The sequence below is a fragment of the Eschrichtius robustus genome, chromosome 8 (genome assembly GCF_028021215.1).
Source record: "Eschrichtius robustus isolate mEscRob2 chromosome 8, mEscRob2.pri, whole genome shotgun sequence".
NCBI classification, from domain to species: Eukaryota; Metazoa; Chordata; class Mammalia; order Artiodactyla; family Eschrichtiidae; genus Eschrichtius; species Eschrichtius robustus.
This window is the reverse complement of record NC_090831.1, coordinates 10,099,527-10,122,674: the sequence shown is the minus strand read 5'-3', so window position 1 is coordinate 10,122,674 and position 23,148 is coordinate 10,099,527. Positions and strand designations below refer to the sequence as shown.

The following is a 23,148-nucleotide window of genomic DNA, read 5'->3' as shown; positions in this document are numbered from 1 at the left end:
ATTCCAGCCTCCGGAACTGCGAGAAATCGATGTCTGCTACTGAAGCCACCCATACTGAAGCTATGGTATTTTGTTATGGCAGCCCGAGCGAAGACATTCATTGTTTTACAATTCCCTTCAGGAAGGAAGAGCAGAAGCAGTCTGCACCCACATGAGATGGATAACAGTATTCAGTCACAGTCTTGCTCCAAATGATGTGAATTCTCCTGCCCTCTGTCACAGTACAGTCCCAAGAGACCTAAACCATCTGGTCTACACAGACCACAGAACGTTATATTGACTCACCATATTGATGACACCATGCTAGTTGGACCCACCGAGCAAAAGGGGCAAGTACCATGGATGTCCTGGCGAGGTACACCAGGAAAAGACTCAGGGGCCTGCCACATCAGTGAAATGTGTAGGGGCCCAGTGGTCTGGACATGCCAAGGACAACTGCTTTCAAGTGAGTAACAAATGATTGTACCTTTTTCTCTTATTGCTAAGAAAGGTGCACAGTGCTTGATAGGCCTCTTCAGATTTTGGAAGCAGCATATTCTGCCCTTGGTAATACCGTTCCAACCTATTTACCGGATGAAACAGAAGGCTGATAGTTTAAGTGAAGACAGAGAAAGAAAGGGCTCTGCAGCTAGTCGGCCACAATCAGCCCTGACTCTAAGGCCATGTGACCTGGCAGCCCTGATACTTGAGGTGTTACACTATGTGAAGTGTGATAACCCCCCAGAGGAGGGTCACAGACCAGACCCCAGGCTCTGGACCAAGGTCCTGCCAACTGCAGCAGAGAACCAAACACCACTCGAAAGGCAGCTCCTGGCCTGTCACTGGGCATAGGTAGAGACAGAGCATCTGACCATGGGACATCGAGTGACCATGTGGCCAGAACTGCCCGTCATGAGCTGAATGCTGTCAGAGCTGCTAAGTCATCAGATCGGGCAGGCCCCGCAGCCATCCACCGTAAGATGGAAGTGGGGCATCTGCAATCAGGCTCAAGCAGGTCCAGCTGCAGGAACAGCTGGCCCAGACCCACCTGTCACCTACCACTCCTGCACCGATGCCCCCGTGCCCCTCTCTCAGCTCACACAGATGGCCTTCCCTTTGCCTGGCTGCGGAGGAGGGCAAAAACCCACCCACGCCTGGTCCACAGACAGGTCAGCTTGGCCGGTTGGTACAAGCTGGGAGTGGACTTCTGCTGCACCGCAGTCCCACTCAGGGGTGGCCCCAGAAGACAGCGGTGAGGAGAAATCCTCTCAAGAGCCAGAGTGTGGGGCAGGGCACCCAGTGACGCACTTTGTGAGGAGAGAGAAGTGGCCCAAAGCTCAAGGTACCCAGAGACCATGGACAGGGGTGGATAGCTTAGCTGGAAGGAGAGAGACTAAGAGGACTGGGGACAGGAGGGGTGTGGGGAGGAGGCGTATAGATAAATCCAGGTGCGTGGGAACAAGTTTGAGGAGTTACAGCCTGTGAGAAACCATCTGCTAGAGAAGAGGCACTAAATAAACACATGGAGGACTGACCAGCAGCTCCTTACGTCAGCTCAGTGTTTACACGATGCCCTCACAAACCAATAACAGTGGTGGCGGAGGTGGAAGCTGCGTCTACACCCGGAAGCATAGGCTCCCTTTTGCCAAGGCTGGCCTAGCTTTTGCTGCTGTCAAATGTGTGACCTGCCAGTATCAGAGACCGACCCTAAACGCCTGGTGTGACACTGTTCCTCCAGGAGACCAACCAGCCACGACTCGGTGACAGGTTGACTACCCTGGACCCTTCCCTCTCTGGAAGGGGCAACAGTTCATCTGATATTCCAGGCACGCATCTGCCTTTCCTATGTTCAGTGTTTCAGCCAGTTCCACCAACCGAGGAACCACAGAATGTCTGATCTACTGATGTGAGATCCTCCACAACATGATCGCAGACGAAGGACCCGCTTCATGGCAAAGGAGGCTTGGCAGTTAGCCCACGGTCCACAGGATCCACTAGCCCTCCCACCTAGAAGCTGCCCCCCTTGTACAGTGGTCAAACAGCCTCCTGAAGGTACAACTGAGCTGTCAGCTTGAAGATGCTCCCCTATAGAAGGGGCGGGTGTCCTCCAGGGTGCAATGTCCTCTTTAATGGCCACTGGGTGATGCTGTGTCCTTAGAAGGTAAAATACACGGGTCTGGGAACCAAAGGCTCTTCATCACTCCTCCTGGCCCATTTGGGGAATTTGTTCTTTCTGTACCCACAACCTTAGGTTCTGTGGGCCTAGAGGTCCTGGTTCTCAGAGGAGGGCTGCTTCCAGTAGAGGTACAAGAAGAGTCCCACTAAATTTAAAGCTATAATTGTGACCTGCTCACCCATGCTCCTTGTGCCAGTAGCCAGGCAGGCAGAGAACAACAGCCAAGGCCAAGGAGCTCGACTGGGTACAGTGAAGGGCACTGGGTCTGGGGTGGCTGGAGTGTGGCAGCAGATTTCAGGCCTTGAGGCTATAATCTGGGCTGCCCTCTGAGGGTCAGGGTCTGGCTCTGTGCCGAGGCCACGGGAGGTTCTGTGCAGGGAAGGCACGCCTGGAATTGCGCTTAGATGGCTCACTCTGGAAGCAGTGGGAAAAGTGGGCTTGCAAGGCGAGGACCTGGAGTGGGACGGTCAGCGGAGCCAGGCGTGGGGGTGAGGATGGGAGGGCAGAAGGGCTGCTGGGGCCAGCTGGCCAAGGGGCACACGGCAAGGATGGGCTCTGCAAGACAGAGCCGAGCGCAGGCCTGTGAGTGTCTTGGTGAGTGGAGCTGGGCTGTGTGGGGGCCACGCTGCTGTTAGGACAGGCATGGATGGGGGTCAGGCCGGGTGTGCCCAGAACAGGGCCCTTGTCCTGTGTCCCTACACCAGCCCTCTGACTCCTGAAGGCTGCTGATTCTAGTGTCTCGGGCAGCCAGCGCCTCAGGCTGGGCCGGTCAGATTGCGCCCACCCTGTGGATCTCCAGTGGGTTCGTGGTCCCAACAGAGCCCCGAGGAGACCTTCCTGGGAATCGTGTCTAGCAGGAACTCACAGGGAAGAGCTCTGCTTTCTCTCTGGTTATAAGGCTGTAAGGCTGTGAGCCTGGAGCTCCTATGACCGGGTCCCCATCGTCAGGTGGGGAGAGTGACGCCAGCCCCAGACAGAGGTGGACAGAGGGACCCTGGCCGCCTTTGAGTCTCAGATCCTGCTCCCCAAAGCTGCCCTCATCTCAGCACATGGAGCTTGGCCCATCAGGCCAGTCCAGCCCCTCTTTGCTTCCTCTGGTTCCATTGAGTTTGCGTTGCTTATGGCCAGAGATTCCTGACGATTCCCTGGGTGACCACCTGTCAGAGTGGCTGTGACCTGTGCTATCGAGGGTGGTAGCCACTGGCTACATGTGGCTCTTGGGCACCTGAAATGTGGCAAGTCCACATTGGGAGATGCTGTACGTGGAAAATACACATGGCTTTGGAAAGCAATATGAACCATAGCACGTGAAATATTTCATTAACAGTTCTTATGTAGATTACACATTTCAATGATAATTTTTTTTTTTTTTTCGGCCACGCTGCGCAGCTTGCAGGATCTTAGTTCCCCAACCAGGGATGGAACCTGGGCCCTCAGCAGCGGAAGTACAGAGTCCTAACCACTGGACCGCCAGGGAAATCCCAATAATATTCTGTTTATAGTGGGTTACATAAAGCATCATGAAAATTAATCTATTTCTTTTTACTTCTGTAACGTGCCTACTAGAAAATGCTGCGTTTCCCCTGGACGGTGATGTGCGGGGGTATGTGCCTGCATTGGAGGGAAGGCTGACACCTTGAGGGTCACCCATCAGACACAAGCAGAGCACTTGGCCGTGGACAAGGGGAAAGGCGGGGGACTCCTGGCTGTTCCTGGCGGTGCCGTCCCTTCATCCTCACGGACCAGAAGCGTCAAGTCCTTGCCCCTCCCCTAGGAAAGTGGTTTTCTCCTGTGCTGCAGGGCCTCGTGACCCAACGTGTCCCGTCCTGAGTGTTCCTCCTGCCTCGAAACCCTCATGGGCACATCCCATCTGGGCTGGCTTCCCCCTCAGGCCCCTGTGCAGCATCCCTTCTCGCTGGCCTTCCTGGCCGACCCACCTGGAAAGGATTGAAAAGGAAGGGCGTGCCGTGCACCTCATCCCAAACTCCCTAAGATGCCCAGGAGCCACCTGCCCTGGTTCTCAGTCCCTTCCTTCTGCTGTTTATGGGCCCTCAGCCCCTCCCCTAGCCTGGCCTCTCCTGCCCTCCACTGGGCCACGCAGGAGTCTGGTACCAATTCCTGAACGTAGGGAAAACGCAGGCTGTGACCTTGCACGGGTCTGGGCTTGGGCAGCCTCCTCTTTTGCCCTCCTTAGGGCTGCCCAGGAGGGGGAATAGCTCTGTGTGGTTTGTTTTATAAGATTTTGATTAAAAGTGTCAGAATTTTTTTTTTTGGCTGTGCCCCACGGCATGCAGGATCTTAGTTCCCCGACCAGGGATCTAATCCGTGCCCGCCGCAGTGGAAGCACGGAGTCTTAACCACTGGGCCGCCAGGGGAGTCCTAAAAGTGTCAGAATTTGATTAAAAGCGTGTGTGTGGTTGGGCGGGTGTGGGGGGGCGGATATCTACAGCTGAAAAGAAAAAGTCCTCAAAGCCAGTGAGCCAAAGGGTGAGGCAGGCAGGCGGGGCTGTGCCCGTCACTGAGGTGGGAGGAGGGTGGCCAGGGAGGCAAAGCCACCGTGCCCAAGAATTCCTAGTCCTTGGAGTCTGTGAAACATGGCCTTACATGGCAAAAGGGACGTGGCAGCTGTTAAGAACCCTGAGACAGGGAGATGGTCCGGGATTATCCCGTGGGCCCAATGACATCATAAGCATCCTTAGAAGAGGGAAGGGGGAGGCAGGAAGGTCAGAGAAGAAGATGCAATGACAATGACGGAAGCAGAGATCGGAGGGACGGAGGACGCAGGGCGAGGACTCTGTATCTTCTGGAAGGGGGCGCATCGCGTTCCTCCTCCCATCTGTCTACTTGTGGGACTTCTCTGCGCTTCTACTCCCGGTGGAAGTGTTGTTCTGGAAAGGTCGGCGCTCGGTTACCTAGCATAAGGGCCCCGCCCTAATCATGCCTGCGAGAGGCGCACACTCAGGGGCTCACACCCACACAGCAGCCCAGGGGGGCACTGTACAGGAGGGGAAACTGAGGTCTGGAGGGATTTCAAAGTCGCCGAAGGCCGCCCTGCTGGAAAGGGGAAGAGTGGGGTTGAGCCTGCAGCCCAGCCAGGCACAGGCTGGGAGCAGAGGGCAGTCCTTGGAGGTGGAGCTGGCCTCCTTCCCATCTGGGTGCCCAGACCAGTTCTGCTCTCTCTGGGGAGTGCTAACAAGGGAGGGTCTTTATCTCCTCCTGCCCCTCACCTCCCCTGGGGGCAAAGGATGGATCTGCTGGGTCCTTACAGGCCTGAAGTACTCCACCCAGGTCTGTTGCTGATGCCCTGTGAGGGACAAGATAGATGGGCTCCAGACTAGGCATTTACAACTGGCCTCTTGTTTACATTGCTTGGGGTGAGAAAAAGATGGGCTTCAGCCCGGACATTTACAACCAGCCTCCTGTTTGCACTTCAAAATAGAAATAACAACAGAAACAAGGTAAATAGCCAGGCTTTGTCTCCTGAAGATACTTTAAGATAACAGTCGTGGCAGGAACAGAGAGGGGCTAAACCCTGTTTGAGGAAAAGATCAAGAGGTCACATATTTCCCATTCTTGGGGCAAAGGAGACACTACACATGCGCAGAAAGTCTCCTTGGGGCTCAAAAAGGAGGGGGCGCTACCCCATAATATGTGATGCCAAAGCCCCCCATAGGCCTCTGGACTGGAATCCATCATGGAAGAAAGTTGCGCACGCATGTTGGGGAGGTCCTAGGGCAGGTCAGGTGCGGAAAAAGAAACCAGGTAATTGGCCAAAGGTAAACAAAGACCCGGAAGAACTGCCCTATATGAATGCTTTAACCGCTTCTTTACCGCTCTCCTCCTCATTAGGGAGGACGCCCACACCCTTGCTCTCCAGGTGTGCATCTCTGCCTTGCTTCTGTCTTAACTAAACAAACGGTTTCTCTGTGTGCTCTCCCACTTGTTGTACTGTGTCTCTAATAGTCAACTTGTACCCGTTTTTACAGTTTTTGCCTCCTTGAGAAATGCATTTTTCACTGGGGGCAAGGGCCAGGGGAATTTTGTTCCTAGCCTCTAGTCCCTGGTGGTCTAGCAGCTAGGATTCCTGGTTTTGATCCAGGCTGCCCAGGTTCAATTCCTGGGCAGGGAACTAGATCTCGCTTCAAGCCACCGCTCACTGCCGTCTCTCCGAGATCAAACAGGTCTCCTGCCTGGGCAGGGTGGCCGGCACAGTGGGCCCCCGAGGGATGGGCGAGCCCAGGGTGCCCAGTGTGGAGGACCACAGCCCGTGCCGAGCTGGCTCACCACTCAACACCCAGGGGCCTGCCCAGGGCTCAGGGGTCTGCCGAGCTGTGTGTGGCAGGGGTGTGTTGGAAGGTCAGCAGGCGTCTACAGGCATTCACAGGACACAAGGCGGTGGTCCTGAACGTGCTCCCCGAAGTACACTATGCTAGGACACCTTGGAGGGGCGGGAGCAAAGGAGACAGTGTAGGCAGTGTCAACCCCGGAGCAGTGAGCAGCGGTGGCCAGAGCCCTGGGGCCTCTCAGAAGCTCCTGGTCCCCGCGTCCCCATCTGATCGACCTCCAGCCACACCTCACAGAAGTCTCCACACCCAGCCTAGGTGGCACACGCTGCTATTGCCCCATTTTGCAGACCAGGCAGGTGAGGCCCAGAGCTGCCCAGATCTCAGCAAGCCTCGAGGGAGCTGGCTCCAGAGCCCATGCAGGCTCTGCCCTCTCCAGGGGCCACCTCTGGGCTCACGAAGCTACTGCCTAAGAACAAATGCTCTCACTGAACCCAAGTCTCCATCACTCACCCTGTGTGACTTCAGCAACTCACAGGGCTTCTCTGCCTGCAGAGCCCTCCTCTGTGAAATCAGGGGCAGGACAGCCTCTGAGAACCATCGCCGAGAACAGCCAGTGGTTCAGCAGCAGGCAGACCTGGCCGGCGGGGACTTGGGAGCAAGGGCCCATCGCTGGGGCTCTTCCCCTCGGTGAGACTCCTGCTTGGGTCCAGCACCAGGGGGGGAGACTTGGAAGACCTGCCCACTGCCGCCAGCTGGGCAGGTGCAGCACGGTGGGGGCAGCCGGGGGGGGCAGAGCAGATATGGATTGAGCGAGACATGTGAAGAGCAAGTGCAGGGATGGGAAGGGGGCGGTGATCAAGAGCAGGGCAGGATGACTGCAGGGGGTCCTGAGGCATCGGGGCCCAGGGGGAGCCGGCCGCCCACCCGGAAGGGTGGGTTCTCTGGCACGGTCTGCCCGCACACCTGGCCCTTTGTCCCCCTTACCCCGCAGGACCGCTCTTGTTCTGGGTACACGCTCTGGCCTTCGTGGCCTCTGCAGCCCCGCTCCCCCAGTGCCCCTCCCAATCACCTCCCTTCGGTCTAGCACATGGCTGGGCTGTCAGCACCTGGCAATTCCCGCTGGTTCCAGCAGCTGGTGGGACCCCCGGCACCCAGGTCGGCGTCCGGAAGCTGCCCTGCTCTTGATCACCGCTCCCTTCCCATCCTCGCACCTGCTCTTCACATGATAGGGGAGCCTGCGGGCGGCTCAGAGCCCAAGCACCCTGGCCCACCCCAGCCCTCAGGACGGGACCTTCTGGCATCAATGGCCGGAGGAGGGTGAGCCAGACTGGCTTTCTCCGGGGTCAGGGAGAGGCCTGGGCCAGGAGCTCAAGTCTCGTGGAGAGGAGAGCCCAAGACCCAAAGAGAGAAAATGTGAACACGTGTCCGAAAAGCAAAAAAGACAAAAAAAAGACCATCTGAATCAGGGGGAAGTGGTCCATATTCTGGGGTGGAAGGTTCATCTCTCCCCAAGTCAAAACCCCCATGGTGCTTTTTATGAAACTTGACAGCTGGCTTTAAACTTCACTGAGAAAGGGGAGGCAGGAGCTGGCACCACAGCCGTATCTGAAACGTGAGTGGCTGCAGTGAGGGATTCCTTGGAGCAGAAGTAAACAAACAGAAATGGACCCTCATCAGGCACATGTACTTGCTGGAACTTAGTCCCATAAAGCTGGCTTCTCTAAACAGCTCGATGGCCTGTACACAAACTGGTCACCAGGAAACGGCTGCTCTTTCAGAAATAAAGGAATAGAATACATGGCGCAAGAGAGGAGATAGTGGTGGTCAGACGACCAGGGGCCTTGGTGGACGCCAAGAAGCTTCCCGGGAGGCCCCTGGAGGCTGAGGAGGGAAGTGGCCTGGGAGAGGAGGGCGTGGGCCCAGCAGGGAGTCCTGTGCTGAGCAGAGCAGGGGTGCCGAGGAGGGGCCCGAGGGGACTCCAGTCTGGGAGGAACCTGGGCAGGGGGCAGACCCAGCCCTGAGGGGGTGATGTGGGAGGCAGCAGGCTTGGGGGGGGCGAGGGGGCCTCTTCTCAATGTGCACCCAGCCCGAGACAGAGAGAGGGACAGAGACACAGAGAAACAGCGAGAGACACACACAGAGACACAGTGACAGCAAGAGACACACACAGAGATGAAGAGACAGAGAGACAGACCAAGAGAGACACAGAAAGAGAGGGAAAGAAAAAGAGGCAGAAATAGACAAAGAGAGAGAGATAGGGAGATAGAGACACACACACAGAGACGCAGAGACCGAGACAGAGAGACAGCAGAAGGAGAGAGACAGAGAAACAGAGAGAGAGACAGAGAAAAAGAGAGAGAAACAGAGGAAGAGCTGCGTCCTCCTGAGGATCAGCGTCCGCCCACGAGAAGGGAAGTGAGATGAAGGCGGAGGGGCCGGGCCAGGCTAGGCCTGACCCTCTGTCGCAGGGATGGGGGGACATGGGGAACACGCCTGGGCTGTCCCCAAAGGCTGCAGCGCAGCCCACAGCGGGGGCCCCAGAACCTTCCCTGGAGGGCCTCCCTTGAATGCAGCTCTCACCTCTCTTGCCTCAGGTGGCTGGAGGGCAGCTCTGCAGAAATCGGGGAGGCGGCCGAGAGCACTCTGTGCCTCTCCCCCGCTCCCACCCTCCGGTCCTGCTGCTGCAGGAGCAGGCGTGGGCCTGGCTGGGTCTGCACTGCGTCTCACTGCCAGGTGCCCTTGGCCTGCTCCTGACCCGAGAAGCCCCAGACGATGACGCCTCTCCGGAGCACGGTCATGCTGGGGACTTTAACGCTCTTCCTGAGGCGCCTGGACCCTGAGGCCTGGGACGCAGGCCGCTTGCTCAGCCCTCCTGGGGCAGTCTCTGCTCCACGGCCTCCCAGCCCAGCCCTGTCACGGGACCGCAGCGACAAAGTCTCACACTGCTCAGAGCCAGCGGCTCCTGGCCGAGAGGGGCCCACGGCAGGCAGGCGCAGCCCCGGCCCCTGCTGCTGAATCCACACCAGCCACGGGGAGCCTGGCTCCCCCCACACTCAGGGTCTTATCACCGCTCTGTCAGTGGGGCCATCTGCTCCTCCCTGCGTAGGCCCCTTTCCCAGAACACCTGCTTGGGGGCCACCTGGAGCTTCGCGTCCTCCTGAGCATCTGGCAGTAGCAAGGTCTCCAAGGGGCTTGGGGGGAGGGGCATCTCTCCTGCTGGGGCCCCAGATCCGCTGGGACAAGTCCTGCCAGGGAACCTGGATAAGCATGCCTGCCAAGTGATGCAGACTCACCCCATCTCTGAGCCTTCTCCTTCAGCAGCAAAGTGCCCAGGGCAGCTGAGGGGGGCTGAATGGAGGGAGGTCAGTGCCCCCTATGGCTCTCACCCCCACCCCTCATGCTATAGACTGAATTGTGTTCCCCCAAATTCATAGGTCGAAGCCCTAACCCCCAGTGTATGGTGTCAGGAGGTGGGGCCTTTGGGAAGTGCTTAGGGTTAGATGAGGGCATGAGGGTAGAGCCCCCACAAGAGGAAGAGATCAGAATGCTCTCCCTCCCCCCCGCAACTATGTGAAGACACAGCAGGAAGGCAGCCGTCTGCAAGCCAGGAAGGGAGCCCTCCCCAGAATCCGACCATGATGTCACCCTGATCTCAGACTTCCAGTGTCCAGAACTGTGAGGAAGCAATGTCTGCTGGTTAAGTCACCCAGTCCACAGTATTTTGTTATGGCAGCCGGGCAGACTAAGACACCTGGAGTGTTACCTTCCCAGCTTTCCTCCTGAAAAGTGCTCCCCAAACCCACCACACAAAGCAAACTGTACGGGCTCTGGAGCCCCCATCGCTCCCGCCCACCAGCAGAAGGGCGCAAATGAGGGAGGGGGAAGAATAGACCAGGAACTTCCAGGAAGAATAGGCCAGGACCTCGGCCTTATGTCCTGTGAATGCCTGTAGACGCCTGCTGACCTTCCAACACACCCCTGCCGCACACAGCTCGGCAGACCCCTGAGTCCAGGACCCAATTTCAGGTCTCCTAGAAGTTGTGCCATCAAGAGATAGAACTCCATAGCAACGTAAATGTCCACTGACAGATGACCAGATAAAGAAGACATGGTACATATATACACTGGAATATTACTCAGCCACAAAAAAGAACGAAATAATGCCATTTGCAGCAACATGGATGGACCTAGAGATTATCATACTAAGTGAAGTAAGTCAGACAGAGAAAAACAAATATCTTATGATATCACTTATATGTGGAATCCAAAAAAAAAGTGGTACAAATGAACTTATTTACAAAACAGAAATAGACTCACAGGCATAAAAAACAAACTTATGGTTACCAAAGGGAAAAGGGAGGGAGGGATAAATTAGGAATTTGGGATTAACAGATACACACTGCTATATATAAAATAGATAAACAACAAGGACCTACTGTATAGCACAGGGAACTATATTTCATATGTTGTAATAACCGATAATGGAAAAGAATCTAAAAAAGGATATATGTATCTGAATCACTTTGCTGTATACCTGAAACACTGAAAATTAACTATACTTCATTAAAAAAATTTTTTTAAAGAAAAAGATGATATTTTTAACCCATTTACAGATGATGAAACTATGGGGAAAAAAAGAGAGATTTCCATGCCAAGGGAATGACTCAGTGGTGGGGTTCCACAGCCACAGTCTGGAGGGGAGGGGAAGCAGCATCAGTAGGAGCGGGCCTCCCCCAAGGAGCTCTAGAAGAACCATGTAAGAAGCTGCCATCCCCACGGGGAAGCCACTGAAAACGGTACTGAGGCCACACACTCTTGCAGATTATAGGGGGATGACCACAGGTGATCCGACAGGTCACAGAGGCAAGATGAACCAGAGAAACAGAAAGGGCAAAACCAGGACTACCCTGGTGGCGCAGTGGTTAAGCACCCGCCTGCCAATGCAGGGGACACGGGTTCAAGCCCTAGTCCGGGAAGATCCCACATGCTGTGGAGCAACTAAGCCCGTGCGCCACAACTACTGAGCCTGCGCTCTAGAGCCTGCGAGCCACAACTACTGAGCCCATGTGCCACAACTACTGAAGCCCGTGTGCCTAGAGCCCATGCTCTGCAACAAAGAGAAGCCACCACAATGAGAAGCCCGTGCACCGCATCGAAGAGTGGCCCCCGGCTCGCTGCAACTAGAGAAAGCCCGCGCGCAGCAGCGAAGACCCGACACAGCCAAAAATAAATTAATTAATTAATTAATTTAAAAAGGAAAAAAAAAGAGCGAGCAAAACCAGCAGCACTTCAGTTCCCTCCAAAGCAACCTGAAGGCTCTCCTCCTGGGAGCCTGCAGTGGATACAGCCCCAGCTGACCACTCCAGGCTACATGCTGGCTTGGGCTGGGTGTATCACTTCCGGGGATGCAGGGCTGGACCTGGGTGGGCCTGGCAGCAAAACCTCAGATCCTTAGGATGGCCCTGAAACCAAGCTGAAGCGCCCCCACCCCGCTCCCCCAGCCCCCAGACAAGAGGTGGGTCCTCTGGGCAGCTAGGACAGACGGGAGGAGCGTGGACGTCGCAGCCCCACGCCTCCCTTGTCTGGCCCTGGCACCTTGCTAACTGGCACTCTAAGGGCAGCCGGCACAGGCCTAAGACAAGCGAAAAAAATCAGTAATACTCAGGCCCTCTTTCTTTAGAAATTTGGCATTTTGCTCGTCGTAATTTTTTGCATTGATTTTGATTCTTTAGAATTTGAATTAGAATATTATTTATCTTGATGACTGACGGTTTTGGTACCCCCTAAGGCATGTGCCAGAGGCGGTGCCTCCCTCTCCTCTCTGCCCTGACAAGGCTGTCAGTGAAACACGCCCCCTCCCCCACCAGCAATCTGGAACCAGCCTGGCTGCTGAACTGGGGCCAGCACGCCGCACGTGTGGAACAGAAATGGTTTACCGCGTGGAGCATTGTGTCCCTGGGACAAACGAGAAGGGGGCGTGGGCCAGCCCCAGTCTGACGTGGTGGGCTCCCCACACCAGCTCCCCACGGCGAGCCACAGGCCCCACCTCTCACTGTCGCCACGCCAGCTCTCTGCTTGTGCCAAAGACCCCGCCTCCCTTCTCCCCAGCTGGCCTCCACGGCCCCTTCGCGCAGGATTTCTCATCCAAACTCCGGCCATCGCCCCAGGAACCAGCAGACGCGGGCTTCCTGCTGCCTGCAGCTGCGGGCACCCTGACCCAGGCTGGTTGTTTTCCTCCCAACATCATTAGCTCTGCCAGGAGCAGAACGAGCCCAGTGTTTATGCTGACCTCGTCATTTCACAGAAGAAGGAGAAGAAAAGACATGTGAGGAGGAAACCATGCCAAGGGGACTGGATATGGGCCCTCTCCTCTGCCTCCCCCGCCCCGCCCGGCTCGGGGGAGCAGGCAGGCTCTTCCCTCTGCCCTGGCACCAGCCCTGGCTCCGCTCGCACACAGGGCTGCCTCAGAGGATGTCTGGAGTTTTCTTTGCTTTGGAAAAAGTAACTGCTCTCCAATCCTCACCAGGAGCAACGGCCCTGAGGCTTCTTAGGAAGAGATTCCTGCAGGGAAGCGCAGGCACCTGAGACCTTTCATGATGTCTGTTGAGTCTTGCCTCATGCCTGGGCAGTTGGTTCTGCCACCAAGATCCCAGGCCCCAGGCCCCCCAGCTGGGGCTCTAAACTCCCCAGACCCTCTACCCAACAGAGGTCACCTCCCGGGCCTCCTGGCAGCCTGTGACTTCCAGGTCACAGGGCCGGAGTCTGGAGCAGCAGGGAGAGGACCTGGTCTGCCCAACAAAGTCAGTGCCTCAGCTGGACAGCTACATGTAAAAGAATGAAATTAGAACACTCCCTAACACCATACACAAAAATAAACTCAACATGGATTAAAGATCTAAATGTAAGGCCAGACACCAGCAAACTCTTAGAGGAAAACATAGGCAGAACACTCTATGACATAAATCACAGCAAGATCCTTTTTGACCCACCTCCTAGAGAAATGGAAATAAAAACAAAAATAAACAAATAGGACCTAATGAAACTTAAAAGCTTTTGCACAGCAAAGGAAACCATAAACAAGACCAAAAGACAACCCTCAGAATGGGAGAAAATATTTGCAAATGAAGCAACTGACAAAGAATTAATCTCCAAAATTTACAAGCAGCTCACGCAGCTCCATATCAAAAACACAAACAACCTAATCCAAAAATGGGCAGAAGACCGAAATAGACATTTCTCCAAAGAAGAGATACAGATTGCCAACAAACACATCAAAGAATGCTCAACACCACTAATCATTAGAGAAATGCAAATCAAAACTACAATGAGATATCATCTCACACCGTCAGAATGGCCATCATCAAAAAATCTACAAACAATAAATGCTGGAGAGGGTGTGGAGAAAAGGGAACACTCTTGCACTGTTGGTGGGAATGTAAATGGATACAGCCACTATGGAGAACAGTATGGAGGTTCCTTAAAAAACTAAAAATAGAACTACCATACGACCCAGCAATCCCACTACTGGGCATATACCCTGAGAAAACCATAATTCAAAAAGAGTCATGTACCAAAATGTTCGTTGCAGCTCTGTTTACACTAGCCAGGACATGGAAGCAACCTAAGTGTCCATCGACAGATGAATGGATAAAGAAGATGTGGCACATATACACTATGGAATATTACTCAGCCATAAAAAGAAATGAAATTGAGTTATTTGTAGTGAGGTGAATGGACCTAGAGTCTGTCATACAGAGTGAAGTAAGTCAGAAAGAGAAAAACAAATATAGTATGCTAACACATATATATAGAATGTAAGGAAAAAAAAAAAAAGGTCACGAAGAACCTAGTGGCAAGACGGGAATAAAGACACAGACCTACTAGAGAATGGACTTGAGGGTATGGGGAGGGGGAAGGGTAAGCTGTGACAAAGTGAGAGAGTGGCATGGACATATATACACTACCAAACGTAAAATAGATAGCTAGTGGGAAGCAGCTGCATAGCACAGGGAGATCAGCTCGGTGCTTTGTGACCACCTAGAGGGGTGGGATAGGGAGGGTGGGAGGGAGGGAAATGCAAGAGGGAAGAGATATGGGAACATATGTATATGTATAACTGATTCACTTTGCTATAAAGCAGAAACTAACACACCATTGCAAAGCAATTATACTCCAATAAAGATGTTAAAAAATAAAAATAAAATAAAATCATTACCAAGGTCAATGCCTCATGATTCACTCCCAGCAGGTCGTCCCTAAAGCACCTGCACATACAATCAGATACTGAGGCACAAACACTTGGTCAAGTTAAACAAACCACTGAATACAGGAACGAGTAAGAAGCACTTCTAGAAAACCGAATGCAGCAGAGAGCTACCTTTTCCTTCTTGGCGATCTCCATCCTGGCTCTGTCATCCAGCATTTGTACCACAGCCCGCCCGGGGGAGCTGGAACCCCTCAGTGTCCCCCAACGGGCTTCCAAGGCAGAAATATCCCCAGGCTTCTCCCAACCAAGGGTCACGGCCGGCCCGAGTGTCTGGTAGAATATGGTCCACCTTCTGGCTGGCTTCTGGCTTGAGGTTCAATCACAGAGTTTCCTCCTTTTCATTGTTCTCCAGCAAGCCTGCCAGCCTTCTCTTCTGGGTCCCAGTCGGGACCCTTCCCCACTGAGGCCTTGTCAGGCCAGGTATGGTCGAGGCAGGGCCATTGCCGGGCTCCAGAGCTGGTCAGCACTGGTCAGCTTTCTCTCCGGGCTGTGCTGAGCTGTGACGGCGTGGTATTCTCTAGACAGACTCAGCAGAAAAGGTCCTCCTTCCTCCTGTGGCTGGGGGACAGCTTTTGAGTAATTAAGCTGTGGGCGACCGTTCTTTTCTCACACCCCAACCTGCTTCCCTGAGGCTCAGTCACGGCCCAACACTTCCTGCTCTGACCAGGTGTGGAGTGGGGAATTCTCCTGCCAGGGCTTTCTGCGCTCCTGCGAGGGCCCACGCTGCCATGGCAACCAGGAACAGGCCTCTGCGCTCACACCCTCCAGCCTCTGCAGGGCTGACCATCCTGTCATTAGAGCTGCCATGCAGAAAACTGGGGCTGATGGCAAAAGGCCTCCATCCCCATCACCATAGCGACAGCCCAATCGCCTTATCACCGCAGGCTTTGCCACTTTGCCACTTCCAGTTCCCAGGGCAGGGTCACAGGGTCTTCCAAATTCATGTCCTAAGGAGGAGAGGCCCCCTTGAGTCTGGGAACCAGAGGAGAGGGAGCAGGTGGCTTAGCCAATGGCATTGCCACTCGTGCCCAGGCCACCCTCAGGCTTTGGTCACTGCCTTCCCTGACTACCATCGGGAAATATGAGCTCTGCTGGGATCCAGCAGAGGGAGAAAGAAGGAGTGGCCAGTGAGACCTCTCCAAATGGATACGCTGAAATATTTTTAAACCAATTTCGTATTGATGGTCATCTGGGCAGTTTCCGTTTTCCCCTGTTATAAATCTTGGCCTTTTACCAGGGTCAACACGTGTATGTGTTTCTTCTGGATGCTTCCTAGAGGCTGAATTGCTAGGTCCAATGCTGGGCACATTTTATGATTGTGCAGACAGGACTACATTGGCCCCTTCAAATGGCTTCACCAATTAATCCTTCCAGCGTCATTAGGAGTTTGACACCATGCTGGCCAGTCCTTGAGATGATGAATCTTTATAACTTTTGCTTATCTGTCATCTCATTGTCATTTGAATTGCAAAGTGCTGGACAACTTTTCATATGTTTATGGTTATTTGTATTCCTTTTTCTAAGGATGATTTGTTTATATTACTTAACTGTTTTGTTATTGAATTGTCTTCTACTTTTCAATTTGTATAAACTATTTTTATATTCCATCCATAATATCTATTAATCCTTTTCTTGTTGAATATGCTGTATTACCTATTGCTAAACATATGGCTTGATCAATGGTGTCTTTTAACACACAGAAGTATTTCTTTTTTATGAATTTGTCTTGCTTTCTTTTTTTGAAGCTCGTGTCTTGTTAAGAAAAGCATTTCTGGGGGCTTCCCTGGTGGCACAGTGGTTGGGAGTCCGCCTGCCAACGCAGGGGACACGGGTTCGAGCCCTAGTCCTGGAGGATCCCACAGGCCGCGGAGCAACTAAGCCCGTGCGCCATAACTACTGAGCCCGCACGCCACAACTACTGAAGGCCGCGTGCCTACAGCCCGTGCTCCGCAACAAGAGAAGTCACCGCAATGAGAAGCCCGCGCACCGCAACGAAGAGTAGCCCCCACTCGCCGCAACTAGAGAAAGCCCGCGCGCAGCAACGAAGACCCAACGCAGCCAAAAATAAATAAATAAATAAAATAATTTTTTAAAAAAAGAAAAGGATTTCCCACCCAAAATTAGAAAAATGTTCTCCCACATTTCCTTGTAATATTTTTCCAGTATTTTAAAAATGTTCAGCACTTTGGCCCCTCTGGAATTTGCTTGTGTATAGTATGAGGTAGGAGTCTAACGTTTGTTGGCTATCTTTTCCCCACTGATTTGTATTGATAACTGCACCACAGTTTATGCTCCATTATTGTTATTTCTCTGTTGTGAGGGAACGGCTCTGCTCTGGTCACCTTGCAGGTGTCCTCAAAGGCCACCAGGCCAAGTCTGGGACCACAGCTAATCTGAGCCTGTCAGAACACTTCGTGATGCTCCAGGAACTGAGGCTGGACTTGTGAGGAGCTGCTCTGAGGCCACCGCACACTCTCTTCCACATCTTCCCAGGAGGCATCAGGAGGGTTTCCCCGCATCCCTGGTTCCCAGATGTGGGGCTTTCTGTCCCTGCCCCCAGGGTGCAGCTGCCATCTAGAATGGGCTCCCAGCCAGAGGTGATGCCTTGGGGTGACTTGAGGTGCAGGCATCCAGCTCTCTTTGGTTGGGTGGCATCCTTTCTGGTGCATGGGACAAAGATGGGAAGTGGCACATTTGGGTGCTTTTTCTTTCTTTCCTTCTTTCCTTCCTCCTTCCTTCTTTCCTCCTTCCTTCCTTCTTTCCTTCCTTCTTCCCTTCCTTCTTTCCTTTTCTCTTTCTTTTCTTTCTTTTTATTTTGCTGCCTCTGTCAGCAACGGACTGTCTGAATGTAAAAGTGGCTGTTGGTACTCTGCCTGCCTTGGCCTCAGCTCTGTCTATGAGCTGGATGTCTCTCTGTCCATTCCTGTAGATACTGCATTCTTTCAGTTGGCACTTTTCAGTTTTTTGATATCTGGTGGGAAGGGATCCCTTCCTTTTATTTTCCTACAAAATTTTCTTTACCATAAGGCTTTTATCTTTCATATAAATCTTAGAATCTACTCTTCCCATTGCACTAAAATAATGCTGTTGATAATTTCATTGGAAAGGCATTGAATTTGTGGATTTGGGGATCCATTTTAGACAACAGACATCTTTATAATGCCAAGTCTTCTCATTCAGAAATGTAGCCAGTTGCCCTGTTTGTTCAGGTCTTCTTTTATGCCCTTCAGGTGAGCGTCATTATTTTTTTCTTATAGGTCGTATATATTTCTTATTAGATTTATTCCTAAAGAAAGGAAATATATTTATATGGAGGAGAAATTGTCATTATAATTATACTGATTAAAACATTTATGATTCACAAAGTACTTTTGTATTCATTCTGTCATTTGATCAGACAGTCTTGGGGCAGTAGGCAGGGCTGGTATTATTTTTACCACTTTCAAATGAGTTCATTGAGACTGGGGATGTTGAAGGATTGGGCTGCAAAGGCTCACCATCCCCCAAGGACAGGGGCCAAGGCAGTCCTCATGCAGAAGTCCCAGGTCCTGCTGCACAGCCCTGTGGCCTCCCTGGCCACAGATGACTGGAATGTCACCTGATCCAAGGGCAGCCACACTGCACACAGGTCAGAGCCTTGGGAGTGACCTCACAGGAGACATTTACCCAACAGAGACTACCTGAAACAATAGGTGATCTTATGGGGGCCTCAAAGTGGCAGAATCTCTGAACATTCAAGTCTCCATAGGAAAGTCCTGCATCTTCCTCCCTGGGGTGAGGCAGAGGATGGTACATTCCTGGCGGAAGTATCTGTGGTGCAGGAGGGAGGGAGCCTCTTCAGGGCTCCCCTTGCTTCCTCCCCCCCCCCGACCCCTGCAGCTCTGGGACCTTGTGCTTCAGCCCCTCACTCTGCTAAGCCCCCATCACCCCACCTCTCCCCAATTTAAACCTGCCTACCCTGGTTAGCCTCTTACTTTTTGCCGTTCTCCTCCTGCCCTCTTTGTGTCATTCTAGTGGAGTTCATATAAACATATGTATTTCATCTTCTACGTTTAAGCAGAAGTTTGTACCGATACTGTTTGGGGTTCGCTCACCTTTTTAATCTGGGCAAATCCCATTGCTTCTCCCAAGTGTCAAACACAAAGTCCTGGGCTTTGCTCTAATTGGATGGCCTACTCTGCCACTGTGGGGAGAAGGTCTGCGTTGATTGGCTGAGACGTGGGTCAGGTGCCCATCTGTAGACCAATCTCTGAGGCAATAGGGATGGGACTATGTTGATTGGCTCAGACTTCCTGGCACGCATGTGGGAACAGGGATTGTGGGGCTGGAATGGGCTGGGGAGGGGACTCTGTCGCTTGCACTTTCAGATTCTTAGTCGTGACTTTTCCTTTACGATGACTCCCATCCTGCTTTCTGCTCTCAGAGGTCCTGGGGACCAGGCTGCTGTGAGGCCCAGACTCCTCTTTCATGGTGGCCGGCTCTGCCCCTCTCCCAGGGCCTCTGCCTGCCCCACTTACCCCCTTCCTATTCTGCAGACTTTCTCCCACCTTCTGTGCAGGGCAGCACCACAGGAGTAAGGGTGCCTCAGATCAAGTCACCTGCCTAAGTGACCATGTATCCAGAGTGGGCTACACATCCATCCCTAGATCCGGAGCAGGGGAGGGGTTCCTGGTGGTACAAATACAGCTCCTGGGAAGCCCCTGAAGGACAGGCAGTTCTGAGGGTGCCTGTCCTTCTATTTCAGGGAGCTCCCAGCTGCCTCCTGTCTTCCTTGGCTGTGATCTCTTCCTGCCCAGTGCCTCCAGGTAAATCTTACAGTATACCCGGTCCTCTCCTGCTCTGTCATCTTCTGGTCCCTCTCTGCTGGTGGCAGAGCCATGTCTGTGCCTGTCTTCCCTGTGGCCTGGAGAACCGAGTGGGAGCACAGGACACGTGGGTAAGCAGCGGTGGTAGCGAGCAGCCTTCCTGGGGGCTGGGTCTGCTAGTAGACCCCGGTTGATGGCATCAAGTCCGTGCTCCTTAGACTTGGTGAACTACTAAGAAGGTATAGGGGAGGAATAATTCTCCTCTGCCCTCTTTGGCTCTCCAGCTGGGCCTAGGAACTAAACTGACATTAACAGGAGAAAAGCATACAGGTTTTACTTAAATTTTTACCTGTACAGAGGCGCCTTCACGAGAGAATGAAGATCCAAAGAAGTGACCAGAGAAAAAGCTTTTATACTTTTATAAAAAAACAATAAATTTGTGAAGAATTGACAGGACAGCGGGGTTGGGGGTCGGGAGAGTAAACTGCGGAGAAGTGACTAAGGAAAATGAGGGTTGGTTCAAAATAATCAGTATGTCAAAGCAACATATTTAAGGTGACATGCTCTGAACTCCTTTGGAGGCCTGACCACATTGGTGGCCCCTTTCAGGGCCCCTTTCCTGGGTAGGCTGCGGAGGCTGGTGTTAGGCTTAGAGTGAAAACAGCCCTGCTGCCCTGGCCTTGACTGGCCGGACAAAGGGGTACGGGGACCGAGGCCACTGAATGGCTGGTTTCCCCCCTGGGCTGGGCCTCCTGGAGTATGCCCCTCAGCCAGCTTTTATCCAGCTCCCTAGAGGGTTCCACTGTGCAGCTACATTGAGCGCCTTCTGGGAGCTGAGCAAAGCCTCGAAGGTGGGTGTCAGCCTGCCTTGCCCAGTGGGGGCGAACTTAGAGAGCCTCAGCCATTTGTCATGGGCAGCCTTGTGCCAGTTCTGTCTGCACGGCCCAGCAAACGAGGTGGGCCAGGACTCGAGAGAAATGTGCCATCCCCACAAGTGTGGGTGCTGCATGCATGATGTCAGCGCCCTGCCCTACAATCTTTTCTATCCCCATAATTGCAGACTTACAGGACAGCTGCAAGAACAGTACAGGGAAACTCCTGGATACCCTTCATCCTGACTCTTTAAATTTACCACATTTGCTTTACCCTTCATATGTATTATAGATCTGAACTCTTTAAGAGCATGTTTCAGACAGGATGTCCTTTTACCCCTGAGTACTTGTGTATATTTCCTAAAAACAAAGAATTCACTTACATAACCACAACACCATGAGCAAAATCAAGAAATTAAAACAGATACAATACTAATCTGCAATCTATAGACCTTCCTCAGATTTCAGCCTACCATCAAATCTCCACTTCCCACAGCCAGCAGGACACCTGCAACCCACCATGACCTCTCCTCCTTTTTGTCATGAATGATAACAATACACGTAGTCATCACCGTTGTTAAACATCTACTATGACTAGGGCTTGGAACATAATGTCTTATCATTCCCAGCAACATGCTTACGGAAAGGGTATTTTTCCAGTTTTACAGATGAAAGAGAGAAAGAGACTCAGAGGAGTTAATGGTTTGTTCACTTTTGTGGTTTTGTGGTTTGTGGAAGTGCTGGGACTGAATCCAAGTTGGGTGACAGCTGCGGTGTTGGAGTGGAAGGTGGGCCTTGCTACTCAGTAAGATGGATGAGCTTGGGGAGTTGGTAACCACATAGGCCAAGTGAGGCTTTCTGGGGTGATGGAGGACAAGCAAGGCCAGAGAGGAGGGAGAGCGCTGCTAGAGCTGTGAAAGTTTGTTACGTGTTTTGGTGTTGACGTGTGCCTCTCAGGAGCAATTTCCTTAACCTGAAGCTCAGTTTCTATGTCTGTAAGGTGGTAATAATATTTTCCTCTGTTTTTGTGAGGATTAAATGAGGACGCATATGGAAAAGTGCTTGGTGTAAGGGAAACTTCAAGACAATTACTATTATGTGTCACGTGAATACATTTAAATCTATTCCAACCCAACACTGTCCTCCTGATTCCTCCTTTTGTACGACTTTTAGTGGCAAAGGAAAAGGGACTTTGAGAACTGTCTTCAGAAATGGCTCTCAACCGCCCCCTAGAGGTCATCTATGTCAGCGCAGTCAGGATGGGGCTGCACTAACAGCTCTCCACCATCCCGTGACACTGGCCTGGCGTTGGCCAAAGTCTGTTCTTAACGTTTAGTACCAAACTGGAGGGGATGTGGGAAAGCTCTCTCCACCCTCTGCACTTGGAAATAGCCAGGGAAGAGGGTCGGTGAGGAAGGTGCCGAGTGAAAGCAGGTGGTGGGAACTTCCTTCAGCCACAGGAATATTTAGAGCAATGGTTCTCTAAGCCACTGCTCCCCAGGGTGCATTTGGCTATGTCCAGAGACATTTTTGTATTTTTATTTTTATTTATTTGTTTGTTTGTTTATTTTTGGCCACACGGATGCAGGATCTTAGTTCCCGACCAGGGATCGAACTCGTGCCCCCTGCAGTGGAAGCTCAGAGTCTTAACCACTGCACGGCCAGGGAAGTCCCACCAGAGACATATTTGGTTGCCAAATGGCCGGTGGGGTGCCACCAGCATCTAGTGGGTAAAAGGCCTGAGATGTTGCCTGCAATGCACGGACAGCCGCCAACAACAAAGAATTATCCAATCCGAAACAGCAACAGTGACAAGGTTGAGACACCCTGATTTAGGGTAATGTTTAAAGCGATGCTGTTGGTTTTTCAACTATTACCATCTCTTTCCCATCATTTCAGATCTGGCTGCTTGTAGCATGATAGTTGTGTAACCTTTCTGCCAACTTCCAAACACCAAGGTCCTTTCACCTCTGTCCTGCAAGATGCTTTCGGATAACATACCATTTAACAAACAAGAAGCATGAAAGATGTACTACCCTTAGGGAACTGAGCCTCATTCATCCCCATCCATTGAAAAAGCATTATTCCAACATCTCAAGCAAAATGAGGTTTTCCAAGTCACGGTAAGCCAAGCTGCTCCCTCAGTTTGGAGATGAATTTCTGCCCCTTATGAGGTGAAGTGGCTCTGCTACTCTGTGAGGTCAGCAGTTTGGCTCCCAAATCAGTGGTTAGACATCTGGTTTCCCAGGTGGTGGGCAGGCCCAGGAGCCCTCACCCCTGCGGGCTTGTGCTGAAGGGACCTGTGTGACCAGGGACTTGCTCCCAGGCAGGCAGGAGGAAGGCGTGGGAGTGGCAAGAGAGGACTCAATCATCTGAAAATGAGAGGCATGCCTTCACTTCCCGGCAGGTCCCTGCCCTTCACTCAGAAAGGAGATATGATTCACAAAACACTTTCCAGGGACAGCAGTTCGCCCATAAATCAAAGTCCCTCGTGTGGGGTTTACAAAGCCCTGGCGTGTGGGTGGGACTCTGGGTCTCACCGTTCGGAGGGAGGACAGCGCCGGTGGACACAGGCGACCCTATAGGACTCAGAACGGACCGGGAGGAAGCGAGGGGACCCTGGGAGAACTCAGGACGGCCAGGGAGAAAAGGACAGGCCCTCGCAGAGAGAAGGACAGCAGGGGAACGCTAAAGACTTACGAGCAGCGAGCCGGCCGGCCTACGAAAGCCCGGGGGGCGGGGACCGACCTCAAGCGCACGCGCA

At 52.8% G+C, this 23,148-nt stretch overlaps 1 protein-coding gene across 1 annotated transcript in view; it reads right to left on the bottom strand.

Moving 5' to 3' along the window:
• The window catches only part of GCK (glucokinase), a 55,899-nt gene extending 32,777 nt beyond the window's left edge, over positions 1–23,122 (bottom strand). The window contains exons 1-2 of the mRNA XM_068550307.1: positions 23,085–23,122; positions 14,819–17,993 (exon numbers count right to left, since the gene is read on the bottom strand). Of these exons, the coding sequence (XP_068406408.1) occupies positions 14,819–14,863 (45 nt within the window). The 5' untranslated portion in view covers positions 14,864–17,993; positions 23,085–23,122. The remainder of the gene's footprint in view (positions 1–14,818; positions 17,994–23,084) is intronic.
• Between the last annotated feature and the right edge of the window lie 26 nt (positions 23,123–23,148).